At 40.5% G+C, this 16,139-nt stretch overlaps 1 protein-coding gene across 3 annotated transcripts in view; it reads left to right on the top strand.

Annotated features, from left to right (window-relative positions):
* Positions 1-268: 268 nt before the first annotated feature.
* The window catches only part of fmnl3 (formin-like 3), a 32,087-nt gene continuing 16,216 nt past the window's right edge, over positions 269-16,139 (top strand). For all 3 annotated transcript variants that reach the window (XM_069687970.1, XM_069687953.1, XM_069687961.1), the window contains exons 1-4: positions 269-840; positions 14,682-14,765; positions 14,880-14,960; positions 15,460-15,536. In XM_069687970.1, coding sequence (XP_069544071.1) covers positions 727-840; positions 14,682-14,765; positions 14,880-14,960; positions 15,460-15,536 — 356 coding nt within the window. In that variant the 5' untranslated portion in view covers positions 269-726. The remainder of the gene's footprint in view (positions 841-14,681; positions 14,766-14,879; positions 14,961-15,459; positions 15,537-16,139) is intronic.

The raw sequence follows: 16,139 nt of genomic DNA, 5'->3' as shown, positions 1-16,139 counted from the left end.
CTCATTTCTCAAATACTGCGTTTATGGGGTCGTTGTGATGACACGTCGTAGTCATATCCTGCCACCAGGTCGCGATAAGGTGCCGACATTTCTCCATCCAACTGTCTGGAGGCTCTGTCTGTAGATGTGAGGGGCGGGGAAAGAGAAGCAGATGAAATGATTGACGTGCCTATGAGCCAATGGGAGCAGCGGAACCCCCCGCTGGGGGCGGGACTAGAGAAGAAAACCTGCTCTCTGAGTGGAGGCAGCAGCAAAGGAGCTTAATCAGGATCACACACAACAATAATGAATGGAAACACGTCGGAGCCAAGAAAGTTAAGCAGCAACTAAAAGCAACTGTTGGTCGGCTTTTGGATGTTATCTGTTACAGGGGGAAGTCTGCTGTAAGTAATGGATTGGCCGGGCAAATTAGAAACTACTTTGTGGCAGAAGAAACAGCTGTACTTTTTTTTGTAACTTTTGAATATTTTGAAGGGAAACTACAGTGCAACACACTGTAAACCTAAACGCGTGGTAAAGGGTAAATGGCATTTTGGGACATTAATACGAGACTACTGCACTGTCAACTTTTTATCTCGGTTTGGATGAATGGATTATTTGGATTAATCCGTAAATGAAACAACTTGGAATATTTAAGAGACTTTTTCTACTTGGATTACAACCACTGAAAGAAATTGAAGGGATTGCGGAAATTTCAAGTTGTCAAGAGGATACAAACACAGAAAAATGGGTAATATAGAAAGTGTCGATGGCCAGTCGGAGATGAAGCATCACATCATGCCTATGAAGGTGCCCATGCCTGACCCCACTGAGCTGGAGGAGAAATTTGCCATTGTTTTGGTAAGTTATAATGAAATGGTCAAAGAGACAGCTATAAGAAGTTTTTTTTTTTTTTTTTTTAAATAATGTTAAATTAATTCACATTTACTTAATGTTGCGTTTAGTTTTTACTTATTTTGCTTCCATGTGCAAAACTGCCTCACAAACAGAAACAATTCTGGTGGCGGACTGTTCTTCCTGGAGCTCTTTTGTTTCCAAATTAAAGTATGTGTGTTTTTACGGTGACTTCTCTGTCCTTATGGTCCACTATGAGGGACTGACGTATTAAATGAACCGACCTGTGCCGTCCCGCCCCTCCTGCCCTGCCTGCTGTCCCCCTCTCCTGCGGTTCTTTTGTCTCTCATAAAGTCAGACAGCTCAGCGTTTGGCTGAAGTGGCAAATACTGAGCGCAGCATGCGTGGTGAGAGTGGGGGGTAGAGAGATGAAGGGCTTTTTTTTTTTTTTTTTTTTTTTCTGGAAGGACATTACACTATATCCTTGACAGTGCACATCTCGGCAGTCTCTGTATGGGTTTATTTAGTTAAGTTTTCTCGCTGCAGGCGAACCATCTGAAAACAACATTTTCTGAATTCCCCCAAAACTCCCACACCCGAGCAACCCTCCCCTCCCCTTTCTTCCCTCCCTCCACATCAGCCTGGAGCTGAGCTGTTTGAGCGCTTTGTAATAATGAGCACACAGTCGACACCCACTTTTACTGTCTATCAACACACTAGTAAAGATGACGGAGTGAGACTGTCATTTTTTTTTTCACGTCAAGGGGACATTTCAATTTTGAAGAAGGGACTTTTTTTTTGTCTCTTTAAGAACAATCATGCGAAGGCCTTCTTGGAATACCCGCCATGTCAGGCTGTTATTATTAATCTTGACAGAGTAAAGAAGAGGCTGCTGAAAGTAAAGCTGTCATTTTGTTTTTGTGTTTTTTCCCACCTGCATGGGCGGAAAATAACCAATCAGCAGCTCTACCTTCACTGAAATACAATTTTGTATTTGATTGCAAATTAGCTATAGCCTATAGAGGCAACTGGTTCCAAATCCCATTATGCCACAGAGTGATTAAAGAAAAAATATATAATATTTCATACATTGTTACTTATTTAAAATGTTTTCATTTTGTTCTTGTTGGTAACAATCATTAGCTGAAAAAGTCCTTGCTTTTAAAAAAAAGTTTTCAAAACTATAGTTATGAAAGATCCCCAAACATTCCTAATTAATATTAATCACTCCTCACTTTATGTATTCATATTTTATTCAGCTTTCAACCAAAGAGTGGAAGCAACAAGTGCTTTACAAAGGTTTAGGTGCCTGATTATTTCTCGGTCTTGCGCAGTAATTTCCTGGAGCCTTATTGCCACTGTGGGGTTGCAAGGCAACCACGTAAGACTTGCACACGTTGTTAACTGAAGAGTGGCATCAGTCGTCTCATCTAACTCTTGACAAGGAAACTAATAATCGTAGATCCTGAAACTTTGACTTTTTAGTTGAGATGATTAAAAAAAAAAAAAATCACCCTTTGCTTGTGCTGCCCACAACACTCGTCCCCACTGAGGCCCTGAGGTGTGACGAGGGGTCACAAGTTGCTTCATTTTAAAGGGAACATAAACCAAACAATTTGGGGACCAATTTTAGGCCACTTTCGATATTCGGGTAGTCTGAAAAAATATCCATGTAGAAAAATAAGTGCCACTTTAAAGAGCGTCACTAAAGAGAACTGCACTGGACTAGACTGCTCAATTGGTGGTCCTTACTTTATTTTACGTGTAGTTGAGTAATATTTTTGTTACACTGTAATTATGACTGATCTTATTTAAATCATATATTTGAGCACTTTTTCACCACGTGCACCCTTACAGAAACAGAAATAACTTCACTTCAACATGTTGCTCTGCTAAACTGCGAGATATCTGGAGAGCCAACACAGAGTCAGTAGAGAACGGAGTACATGTCTGTTTATTTATTTTTGTCAAACAGTAGCATCTCAATTTCTCACGGGTGCTCATTTTGTGCTACTCATTCCACCTTTCAACACAACCACACCCAGCCTTGACCTCAGCTGTTTCAGACCTTAATTACAGCTTCAATAGCCAAAGAGCTGGGATCCTCACAGTGTTACTCATTCTTGGACACTTTTTGGACCCTCCATGTTTCTGGAATAATGGTGGTTTTTTTTTGCTTGCCAGAGCTATCAGCCACCACAGAGTAAAGCCCTCATGTGAAGAGACTAGCACAGCAAGAAGCCATTCAGTCTCTGCTTGTTGACTACTGTGCTAAATCTCAGCTATTATGACAATTACATACTTTACTACAGTGGAAGCTCAATTATGACAGCTCAAGTCATGTCACTTTCACGCAAAGAACTTCTTCATCAAGCAGGCGGTTATATAAAGACAGTTTAGATAAATGTAATGTTTTCCCATGTGACTGATGGGTACAACATCCTCAAAAGATTTGAAGCCGTCACATTTCCCATAAAGAAACACTGGGAATTGTTGCTTTATCAACATGCATCCTGCCCAGAGCGGAGCAGTTGGTAGTTGTTTGACTGCCCTGCATCTCAAAGTCAATGCCTGTTATTATGTTCAGCTGTGCAGAGCAGAGGATTGCATGAAGCAGTAGACTCAACATTTCAGTTGTTTCTGAGCGGGAAAAGTTTTTGACCTCTCTCACCTCATCCTCCGCTGCCCCATAATAGCTCCAGATTTCCTTTACTTTGTGGGAAAGAACAACATGCTTGTATATTTTTGTGTCCTTATCAGACAATGGTCCTCTCTCTGCCCTGCCTGCCTCTTGTTGCAAGATAAAGGTACATCAAAAGCTTCTGACTCTGTGGTTGGAGCTCTTCAGGAAGTCAAGGCCATGGCTTTGCTGTCGGGCAGTGGGTAAAGATCTGACTGCTCCTTCCAAAGTTTCATACTGAATGTGCCAAGCATACTCCTGGCCACTTAACTTTCTAAGCTGAGCTGATTTTTCTCCTCAGTATTTGTAAGCAGAGACATAACCGGCTTTGTTGCAGCTTGAACTCTCCATAAATGGATATTTTGAAATGGGTAATTTCCCCTCCTCCGGACCACTGTGTTTCCTGCTGCATGATGGCATGCTGGTGGAAATGGATGTGTCTGCCCTCCTCCTCTCTCAGACACAGCAAGCAGACGTCCCACTGGAGTGACAGCGGCCCATAATGATGTCATTGACACAGCGCCTTTCAGGAGTGTAGTAATATCCCTGGGCTAATGACTTTAACAGGGTCGCTGTCTACTGTAGATGGAGGAAGGCAGTGGAGGGGCGAGACCCCTGGGCTGGCTTCGACTACCTCATGTGGTCTGCTAATAAAAAGCCTGGTTCAGGTCTAACCGGCAGCATGTGCTAAAGGCATTGTCTCACTCCTTCTCGTCTCTTTTGTCTCAGCATCCTCAGAAACAGCTTCAGCTCTGTCTTCTGTGGCTGGAAACAGCTGCCAGGCATTTTCTCCCTTCGTTTTACAGGGGAAATTGCATTGTAGCCAAGCAGTCGTTGTGGTTGGTTCGCTTTACAATAAGAACTGTGTTCATGCAGGCTGCTACTGGTGCATAACGTGACATTAGTTAAGCTAGCGATTTAGAATCAGACCTCACAGATTGACAAGTGTAGATCCACAACATCAAAGCCATATATATGCAATTATATCTTTGTCATTGGCAGCATTCTTTTAATAGCTTTGGCTCTCTTTGCCTCTCTTTTTCTGGTAACTCTTTCTTATCCTTGGCTTCATGCGATTCCAGATGGAAGTGGAACCTCTCATTCACTCACCCAGTCAGTGTTTCCTACCTCCCCATTCCCTGAATTCACTCTCACTGTGGGTCTGCCCTACAAAATAACTTTCTCCATATGACTCCAAGTCCTTGTGAAAATGATGTGAGATGAGTGAGTGGCATTTCAAAGCCTGCGATCCTCAAAGTTCCACAACTGAGCACCAATCCGCTGCTGGATTCCTGCGGCCTCGTCTAGGCTGAGGCCACAGGAGGACTCAAAGAAGGAAAATTCCCTTTGAACTGGCGGTCTGCCACTGTTCTCGGTTATAATGACTTTACCAACATTTTTAAACAGTGCACACATATTTAAGAGCTGTTACAGGAGCAGTCTGGGATTATTTTCACCACTTGATTGCACTGGAAACCATCCTCCTAACTGATTTGCTCAACTCCCCACATCTTTTATTCTCTGACATGGAGTTGCATCATGCATAGATGTGCCTGAGCAGCTTTTGAGTTATGATTGTTCAAGAAGGAGAGCTCACGATTAAAGTGGCTACAAATGCTGGAAAAACTACAGATGGAGAGGCTAGCTTTATGTCAGTGGCAGTGAAATCAGACATGCTGACAATGTGACTCCAGCACCCGGTCTGACGTCACTGTTTCTTGATGGCTGAAGTCTAAAGAAGGCTGAGGGTCTGCTAGATGCCACTAATGTGAGACTAATGGCGTCAACCTGTGCGATGTGTTTATTGGATGTAAAACCTAAATCATTTTTATTTGATTAATGGTGGTTGCAGTTTTTTATGTACCTGATTTGTCTACCACACTTAGTTTTTAAAAAGAAAATATGTGTTTGTCCAGTCACTTAAATGAAGTGTTTACATCTGGCTGAGCCACCCAGTGTGTCCCAAAAAGAGGGGGATTATGGGAGCTGAGTGCACACAGTTAACTTGGTTTTAGATCCACAGGGCAGGCAGACGGGGGGGTCAGTGCAAGGCTGTCCACCTGGCTCTCTCCACCCTCAGGCTACAATTCTATAATCTGGCCTTGTCTTTATGGGGAGTTTCAGTGCTTCACTATTTCATGCCTTGCAGTTATTTTGGAAAGCAAAGTTCAATTTAAAGATTATGACGGAGCAGATATAACATGTTCACATACTGAAGATTGTGTGTGTTGATTTCTTTGTAAGGAATAGTTACATTGAAAATACACTTTTTGTTTTCTTGTTCTTCTTCTGGATGAAAAAAATTGACACAGCTCTCATGACTGTGTGGTAAATATGAAGTTGCAGCTATTAACTTACCTTAGCATAAATACCTAAAAACAGAAGGCAAGCTCGTCTCTGTGCAAAGTTATAAAAACAGCCTATGCGCTCCTCCTAAATTCACTGTTTAATTCTATCTCCTGTCTCCAGTCTGTAAAAAACAAAGAATAAGAATGACAGATTGTGGTTGGACGGTGCCAGGCTAGCTATTTACCCCGGTTTTCCAGTCTTTATGCCAAGCTAACCAGCTGCTGGCTATAGCTTCACATTTAGCTGACTCCTTAACTCCCTGCAACATGTAAATAAGTATATTGGCCAAAATGTCAAGCTATTCCTTTGAGGCAAAAAAAAAAGCGAAACTGTAAGTAGTAATTATTTATTTGGAATTTTCGATTTGTCATTTTTTTGACTCTTAAGTCTCAGAAAAAGCAGCCTGTGTAGACCAAAGTCGTATCACTGAAACCTGTGAACCTTGACTTATTTAAAATGGCATGTGTTTGCCATTTATATGCATATGTAAGTGTTGGTTTTTTTTTGTGTGTGTGTTCGTGGGTGCATCCGTGTGTGTGTCAGTGGGGGTTTGCATGCAGCTCTAATGCAGCTGTACTGAGGCTGTAGGTTGTAGAAGTGGTTTCCTCTTCACTACAATGGGGACTCTGTCAGTCAGTGTTGTTTTAGAAAGGGGGCCTCATCCCCTGGTGCCTTTTGTGCAGCTACACTCTTTTTACATGCATGCTCAGGAAAGCTGCTGTTATCCCATTTAAAGATCCAGTGGATCACTGGTGTACGTTCGTATTGGATGTAGTTATTTCCCATGCCAGTCTTGCATGACTCATAACTGTTTCGTTCTCATTTCATTTCTCAAGACTTCTGTTTTTGCTTCTTTTTTTTTTAACACTGACACTTCCAGTGAATGAAGTCACATTGTGAAACAAGGCGGAAATTTTTGAAGACTCATGACTGGTGAAGAGACATGACTGTCTTGGTTTTGATTTTTGTTCCGCTTTATTTTATTATCACCTTCTTCCGTCCAACACAGACCCCCTCCGAGGAGACAAATCCTAAAAAAAGTACACATGATTCCAAACAATTCGCCGCCTGTCTTAGTCAGAGTTTCATCTTTTTAACTGGGCTGTGCGTTAAAAGCCCTGGTGGGCATGAGTTATTGAGGCATTCATGTACCTGCATTCCCAGCATTCCCAGTGCGTATTACCTTTTGGCTGGGACTTCCCTGAGCTCTGCAGGGATACACAGAGGAGAGCAAACAGGATGTTCACCACACAGGAACGAATAAATACGGTACCTCTGATTCATGACCAATTGTAGTATTTATTTATAACCTTCTCTTAACCACAAATATCTTGGTTTGTGTTCACATTTCCTCAGTAGACTAAGTTTAAAAAAATAAATAAATTGGGCATTTTAGATGTCAGGTGGGATTGTTTTAAGCCACTGTTGTTTTGGAAAACAAAACTTTCCAAGATTAGTACACGTAAACAGGCATGCAATTCAAGTTCACTCACTTTTGAAGCTTGGGGAATATCTGGCTTCAGATGGCCCATCTGAGCTCGAGACATTTTCTTTTTTTTTTTATCTCAGACTGTGGCTGTTAGTTTGGCTTGAAAGAGGCCTGTGATGATAATGGTCTCAAGCTTGAACCCTACTATCACTGCTGTTGATCACCGGTACTTCACCGGTTGAATAAACGGATTAGCAAATGGGTTCTGAAAGGAACTTTGCGATTTGTGAACCGGAAACGGCATTTCACGAACTTCCTGTTGTTCTGTGGAATGTCCATTTGGTTGTGTGCTGTAAAGAAGAGATTGGAGGGGAAGTTATTTGTCAACAGAGTGATTCCCAGATTATAGACTAGAAGATGTAACTTCATGGGAGAAGAAATTAAGCTTTAGAGACCGTTGACACTGGAGTAGAGAAGACTGTGGATGAGCTTGAAGGCAGAGGTTGACAGGAGGCTGAAAACTTAATCCCACAGCTGTAAACTATTGCCTTTAACTCCTGATGTAATGCGGATTTAACACCCCCATGATTTGAGATGGATGGATTTTAATATCTTTTATTTGTGGACTTTAACTGGTCAGATGTGGAGATGTTGTTATGGGCCGTAGTAGGAAGAGTGATTTGCGTTTGTCACTTTTATATATATATATTTTTTTAGCCCTAATCTATACCTTACTATAGATCTACTCCAAGTAATATTAAATTAATAAGATTTTATTTTCACTTTATTGTTTGGGGGTTGGAAAAGAGAGCAATTAAGGGTAATTTGTTTGGATCTGTCTTGCAGTGTTTTTACTGACATTCTTTAGGTTTCACATGGTAAGAATGTGGTTTGCCAAGTGACTCTCTTTTTACATTTAAATGACTTTCGTGGCCTTACCTGTTATGTTAATGTTTTAATAATCCAGCTCTTAACTGAGCCTGTTGATATTTGCTTTGTAAAATAAGACCAGTATCAGGAGGAGGAGATGGGAGAAGTACTGACCCCAAGAAAAGTTAACTGCCTACAAGAAAAATGTCTTCTCCTCTCCACTCCCTGTCCCTTCTGTCCCTCCTATCTTCAATCTCTGTGGTAACGGGTAGCGTCTGCTTTGTTGGCCATCTTTGTGCAGGACTCATGCTTTGTTGTGCTTTCAGGTTTGGGTTACTTCGCAAAGGAGCGATAGGGTGATCGGATGTCTGCGCAGAGAAAAGGGGGCAGTGTTTTCTCACACTCTGCTCTGTTGCTATCAGCTCAATGAGGCTTTACCTGGGAGCTGGAAAAGCACCTCCTTACATAAACACATTTTGGAGTGGATGTGCATAAACACACAGACACACACTCGTATTACACATAACAGCCCCAGAACAAATCTAAAATTACTGAGTGCAGTTTTTGATTTCCTGAAGAGTTAAGGAAGTCCCTGCAGCCCTGTGACGACAACAGCTGAGCCTCTCATCCTGTCTCCTCTCATTGTGTTTCAAAACCGAGGAAAAGCAGGAATGAAAACAATAGCACTGACAGCAGCATTCATTAACAAAAAGCTAGTGATGTATGTTAGAGTCTGACATAGACTGAGTCTGATTCATGCTTTTATTTACAAGGAATGATGTCATTTAAACAGGTCATCTGGCTTGATGAGCCACACCTCATGTATTCATGAGCTCCTGTAAGTGTATGTGACATGTACAGTATGTCAGACAAACACGTAAAAGTTGGTTCTGTAGTTGCCCTGTTTCTCATTGTTTGTTAGCATATAGTCAGTTATTTATTTCCCTTCTTCTCTTTTTTTTTTTTTTTTTTTTTTTTTCCTGAGGGAAACATTTTTCTTGAGCCATTTCTGGTACAGTATGGAACTAGTGCATCACTTTCCGCTCTAAACTATGCTCAGTTAATATGCTTAAAGAAAACATAGTCATGCCAGGTCCCATATTCATCGTGTTTTCTTTGCCTCCTTGTTGGCGCCACTTCCTACCAGGGATCAGTGGTCTGGCTTTTTGCACCTTCCTCAGACAGCACCCTTCAGTAAAGAGCATCAGGTCTTATCTTACCCTCAATGGCTCTTTCATTATGTTCCTTTGTTACCGGATCATTAAAGTGAGTTGCTTTTTCATGTGCAGCCGTGTTGCTTTAAAACAGGATATGATAGTATGTTTAGTTTGTGTTCATAAAAAAGAAGGCAATAATTAAGATTATTAACAATAACATTAACAGTACACATTATGTTCGCTATTAGTTCTATCAGGCCAGACTTTTGGTGATTATTCTGGACTCGCTTAAATTTTAGCAGCTGTATTATATAACATGAATCTTTTATCTTTTGAGAAGCATTGCAAGAGTCACAGGACTAACGTCCAAAAACGATCTGAAACAGCTGAGACATGCTTTTATTTCCAATAGGTTTTGTAACTGGGTCTTTCCAGGTTTCAGCTGCAGCAAAAACAAAAAAATCTCTCCACATGCTACTAAAAAGAGAAGGACATTTATAGGCTAGTAACATCATATTAAACATCATTGTACTAATTTTAAAGGCAATGAATAGTTTGACATCTTGGTAGACAGTCTAATTTGCCTTCTTGAAGACAAAAAACTTGATAACACTTTCATGTCTTTACATTGAATATTACAGTAAGCAGCCGAGTGGCCTAGTTTCAGTGGAATCTGTGAAACCCATTGATTTGACATTGTGGAAGGAATGTGCAATGAACACATGCAGCAAACTGTCACACCTTGTCTGGTATAAATGTGTTTTCTGAGTTTACTGCATTGTTGTCTTCGGCTGTGACCCTGGATTATGTTAGTGGGACATCTTATGGTTGAGTTGAGCCACAGGTCCCCTCTTCCCGGACCCCACCCTGATGAGCAGACACAGACCTGTTTGGGGGTAAAGAGACGCTGTCTGGACTGCCACAGGCTCTGTCCAGCCCGGTGAGCTCTTTAGCCACCCACTCTTTTTCCTGTGAGCCCATGATAACTAAGTCTGGTCTGTGTAAACCTCCCAGAGTAGATATAAAAAATAAATAAACAGACTGTGCATCTCCAACCCACTGATAGAGCACCAAGGAAAGAATCATTGAATGCATCTGTTTAGTGGGACACTTACAAGGTGTTTAAGTCTGAGCATTTGATTTACATTGGATAAAGCAAAGCCGAGGAAATTCATCAGGCAGAGCTCTAAAATTCGGAATAATTTAGTTTGGTGGTGTTAAATGGTATCCTAACTGAAAGTGTGAAGCTGTGAGAAAGGCCACGGAGGAAACATCCTGTCACTTGTTCACACTTGTATCTTTGGGGGCTTCTGGCTGAAGTTGCAGGTCATAAACTCAACTCTAGGCTAATTGTAAATCAGCTTGGATTGAGGCTGTCCAGTGAGAAGGCAGATGGAGCTGCTCTGTTGACTCTTAATGTCTGTAGTGACCGTGGGCTCTTCAGCACTCCCCCTCGGTTGTGGGGGTCTGTGTGTGACTTGAGTGCTCTGTCGAGTCCTTGATAGCTCTCCAGGACTCTCTCTGCCTCCTTAACCAGTAACATGACCCCGTGAACTACTTTAACTGTTTAGTTGTTAAAACCTCCGTCTTCCTTTGTTAAAGGCTCAAATGTCTCCATGTTTTAGAGGTTAAACCCTCCTGCTTGGCCTGTGCTAAAATTCTGCTTTACAACTTCCCATTTCTATTCTTTCTTTGTCCATAACATGTTCTTTTTTTTAATTTACCTATTATCTATCCAAAGAGATCAACCAATGACTGTTTTAAAGTCAAGCTGTCATAGGTTTGAGTAATGGTTTAATCCTTCAGTCCGTAAGATTCCAGAAAATAGTGGAAAATGAGCGTTGTAGTTCCTCAGAGCACAAATTAAAAGCTAATATATCCAATATCCAAATTTATTCAATTCTCAGTGATGTATAACAAAAAAAATGGAAAGATTATTTTAGGATGAAAAAAGGGAATGTTTGGTAATTTCAGTGTTGATTGATGTTATTTCTTCTATTTCACGTTTTGAATACATCTTTTCTGTAATTGTGATTTCAGTGACAGAGATTTCTACATAGAAAATAAAGAATTTTAATGTTTTAACAAGTTAAAACAAAGAGGCGGGGAAGGAAAGTGAAACTATATTAGAGTTTAATACACTCGTATTTTTAATTCTGCCTCCGTAATGGTTCTATTTGGAGTCCTGCCTCACAATGGGGACCTAATGATTTGGAAAATAGCAATGATAATAGAAGCAGTTCCTCTGGTTGTGCAGTGTTTTACTCAGATTTTGCTCCACACAGCACCAGGGGGCATACACTGACCCTGCCCACCAGCCATTGTTAGCGATTTTCTATGAGGAAAAAAATAGCTCAAATGTCAAAGGATGGGAATAGTACAGCGCAGAATCAAAACAAAGCTCCACACTGAACCCTTTGTCGAGACAGTCTCAGGTCAAACAAGAAAGGCCACGCTGGAGGAGAGAGTCTGTGGGCAACACGGCAACATAACAAGAACCAAACATTTTTGGCATATCTGTAGTATTTTTTTACCTTACAATGGGCCGGTTAATCCAAAAACATGAAGGGCTACTGCTCTACCACAAAAAAACAACCCCTCCCCCTTTGTAGCTTCTTATAAACACAGGAAGTGCGAGATAGCATCACTATGGGAGAAAGTGAAATGAAATTAACTAAATTGGGTTACTTGGCTCAAATTACTCAAATCTAGTCAGAAAGGAAACCTGCCCTCTGCCTGCTGCCCCTCTCTCATTCAAGCACACATTTTATGTTTAAAAAACAAACAAAACGGTTATAGCTCCACACACTTTGGCACAGAGTCTCACCTGTATTTGTTTACAGCACCGGAGGCTCAAACTGACAGCTCAACATCATCACACAGCAGTCTTTAGTGTGTCTTCATTGCTCATATAGATTTTTCTGAGTTGGGGTCAGGATTCCTCGTGCATTTATTGATTATTATTGAAATTCTATACATTTTCCTTTTGATTAATAGTTTTATAACTGAAATCATCCATTGAAACGGAGTAGCAGCAGGCAGGTTTTGCTTTTGTCTTTACTAACTGGATGAGGATCTGTGTGTACGTCTGGTCCACATGTTTTCCAGTAATTCTGAATTAAATTATTACAAAAGGAGGCTCTTTGCCCCACAGTTCTACTTTACTATGCATGACTGACCAAGAAAATAAAGGGAAGCAGGCTTTAAGGCTGGACAGATGCTGGAGCAGATATCCAGGCTTATTTTTGGATTTAGCAAAGAGTGTTTTATATCAAAACTGAGCCTGTTGAACATAATCTGAAGTGTATTAACAGTATCCACTGGGTAGAATAGGTACTTATTATTCATTACTTTATAATGAATACAATTAAGTGCTAATTCACTTAAAATTAGATGGAGTCTCCACAGTAACTTTATAAATCAGGGCTCTAATGCATCTTCATCATCTTTGATTGTCTTCTTAAATTTGTGTTTTGTCTGATGATATTGAAAAAAGCCAGACAAAGACTTCCAGAGCTGGAGGTGAGGCCTTCAAGATACTAAAATAGTCAGCTTACAGTGACATATGGCAAATAGAATAGTTATATCTGCACATTTCAGAAGCTAAAACCAACAAATATTTGCCACCATGAAAATAGTTGTTAATTAATTTTTAGTCCAGCCAGTGCATTAGTTAAAATTTATTAGAAATGTATGTACTGTAAATTATTAGTGAAAGCTCATTCGATTTCTTTTTTGAAATACTTTTGCTTTCTTATGATGATCACCAACTGAATGCTATTATTTAGGGCACTGATTTTTTTCATCTTTTACTAATGATAAATAACAAAGAGGACCAACCTCTAATTAACATTTGTCCATCTGGTTGTTGAAACATTGTTTTATATACAAACTGCGAAGAGCTCAGACAGATAATTTATTTAAGACCGATACAGATGGGTGATGCTCCTCTTCACTTCCGAGTGTGACCTTCGTGAAGACTGAGTTGTAGGTAAAATGTCTCCCAGGAGAGGCAGGGCAGGAGAGAGCAGCTTGGGGGTCAGACAAGAGAGAAAATGTACTACTATTAACTACTACTATAAACAGGACACATTCCTCCTGTAATTCTGAACATCTGCTAGGCATGTTACTTCTCCCCTGTGTGTTTTTTTTTTTTTTGGTCAGTCAAAATACCCCACGTGTAACATATTGCCGCTGCTTTCCACTACAGTTATAGCCTCTTACTACTTTTTCATACATTTTTAGGTTTGCATTTTTAAGAATTTGTTCTGTTTTTGAGTATGTTATATTTGTGATAAGAAAAAAAGAAAACCATGTAATTTTACATGAAATTATCACCTCTATAAAAGCAAACATATCATGCCTCTGTCCTCAGTCCTCTCTAGACAGCATGATTCATGATGTGCTAACAGAGTGACCAATGTAGTCCCGATGTGGAAAAAATTATTTTGATATCCTCACATGTGATGTACCGCCCATACCAGTGACTGAAAGGTTTTTCATAGGAACAGTTATATGTTGGTTTCCATCTATCAACCACTGGAAAAACGCCATCATGAACATGACAACTGGTCTGGGATGGGTTCACAGGGCAGGGAGTTTCATTTTAGATGGCAGGCTGAATTATAGTTGCAGGTTAAAAGTCATGCTGACTGGTTGTTTTGTGGCTGAGCTTATGACGTTGTGAATACTGCTGTAAATACTGGTTTCCAGTGCAAAAAAATTCCACACGTCTCTTCAAAGAGATTTGCTGATGTGATCAGTTTCAAAGACTGGCGATCCCCCTCATATTGTTGCACTTCCTAATTTTTAAGATTTCCATGTCAACCCCTGTTTACCTGTTTTGGCTCAGCAAAGAAAGTAATTAGTCAAAAGCTTGTGTCATACAGTTTGTGTTATTTTTCAGTCATCATGAGGACATAAAATGCTCAGAGAGTTTGGTCTCCAAACACAAATTAAAACATTTAGGGTTTAATTTGAGCATAGTAAACATGTGGCTTAAGGACATCTCATGTGGCGCTGAAGTGTTTTAATGGCTGGTTTAGATGACACATCTGGTAATAGGCCCGTAGTCTGATAGCAGCATGCTGTGGTTAAAAGCAATGTGCTTCCTGAACAATATTTTGTCTCAAGAGGGCAGAGGAGATGCGGATCATCTCCAGCAAAAGGATGCTGAATGTCAACACAGGAAGTGAGGTCATGGTGTAAGTCCCCAAAATTTTGTCCAGTATTTTGCCGTTGGCACCAGAGGCCTGTAAAGCACACTGACACACAATCACAGCTACTATAAACAGTCAAATAAACAGAAAAAAGGAAATATGTCGCTATAAATTAAACTAATGCTCCCATTTTTTATTTTCAGAATTCTATGAACCTGCCTCCAGACAAAGCCCGGCTCCTCAGACAGTACGACAACGAGAAGAAGTGGGACCTGATCTGCGACCAGGTGAATTCATAAACTCTGATTCACAAACCATACAGTACACATCAAATCTCATTTGCTGCTCACTCTGCTACAACTACAGCAAACTCACATTACACTGCCTCCTCTGTTCTTCAGGAGAGGTTTCAAGTGAAGAATCCGCCTCACACTTACATCCAGAAGCTACGAGGATACTTAGATCCTGGAGTCACACGAAAGGTGAGAGCGTACAAATTATCTTGTAGTGTCCACTTAAAGGGGAACTCCACTGATTTGTGCACATAGTCTATTTCCAGGCCCTTTGGACTGGTATGTGAAGTCTAAAATTATGTGAAATCTGATAAATTACTTTAAGCTATGTCACTTAAGAAGTTAAAAATGAAGGCTGCTCCTCATTTCTGCTTGAAGCTATGTCAACTAGTAAAACAGCACTGAATCTCTGAATAAACTTTCGTTTTTCATCTTGGCACCAGGTCTTGACAGGTGAAAGAAATGCTTGGAAACGAAAAGATATCTCTAATTCTGCTTCATAGATTTGAATGCCTTTTTTTTTTTTTTTTTTTTTTTTTTTTTTACTGTCCATCATGAATCAGGCAGTTTTATCAGTAAATCCATGGGGTACTTGTTTAAAGAAACCTGTTATATCTGACTGCTTATTAACAGTACCTGGATAATAATATGATTTCCAGCAAACTCTTTGCCTTCATTTGTCTTACAGAAGTTTCGCAGGCGTGTGCAAGAATCTACAAAAGTCTTGAGGGAGCTGGAGATATCACTTAGGACAAACCACATCGGGTAATCAAGTATTATCTTCCATTTTCCTGTTGAATTGTGCAGATCTGTTCATTGAATCACAAAGTTTAAGGAAACCACATTACTGTGTTCCCTTGTACAGAATATTCCTTTGTGTGTTCCTGCTGCTACAGGGACCCAGAGCTGTCTCTGGTGCCCAGATCGCTCCCTCATTGTTCTAACTTGCCAAACTCTGCAGCTCCACTTCATAGGGCTGGTCCTCATAATGCCCAGATGGTAGCCATTGTGCTGCGTCGTCCACTCCCCCATAGAGCTGAGCAGGAAGCTTTGTTGTGTATGCCAGAGGGACAGGAAGCCTGGCTGACCACTGCTGAACCCAGTGAAAAGCACAAGAACAAACACAAGGATATGTCTATGTTTACACATTTCTCACATAGTAAAGCTAACAACATTTTATTTTGTCATACTTTGTTGCAGAAATGAACACTGTACATTTTCCTCCCCACCCACGGCATATGTGGATGTTGCTTTAAACTTTTCTAGCCCTAAGTGTTGCAGACATGTTCCTTGACTTTATAGTCTGCTGTCATACAGATACATGAATTAAAAAAAGGTGCTGCAGTGACTTGCCACTGAATTCCCAAT

This window comes from Brachyistius frenatus, unplaced genomic scaffold (assembly GCF_029030835.1).
Source record: "Brachyistius frenatus isolate BFR_SWC_R1_liver_20210118 unplaced genomic scaffold, ASM2903083v1 Contig_6, whole genome shotgun sequence".
Lineage (NCBI taxonomy): Eukaryota > Metazoa > Chordata > Actinopteri > Embiotocidae > Brachyistius > Brachyistius frenatus.
This window is presented reverse-complemented; position numbering and strand designations above follow the sequence as displayed.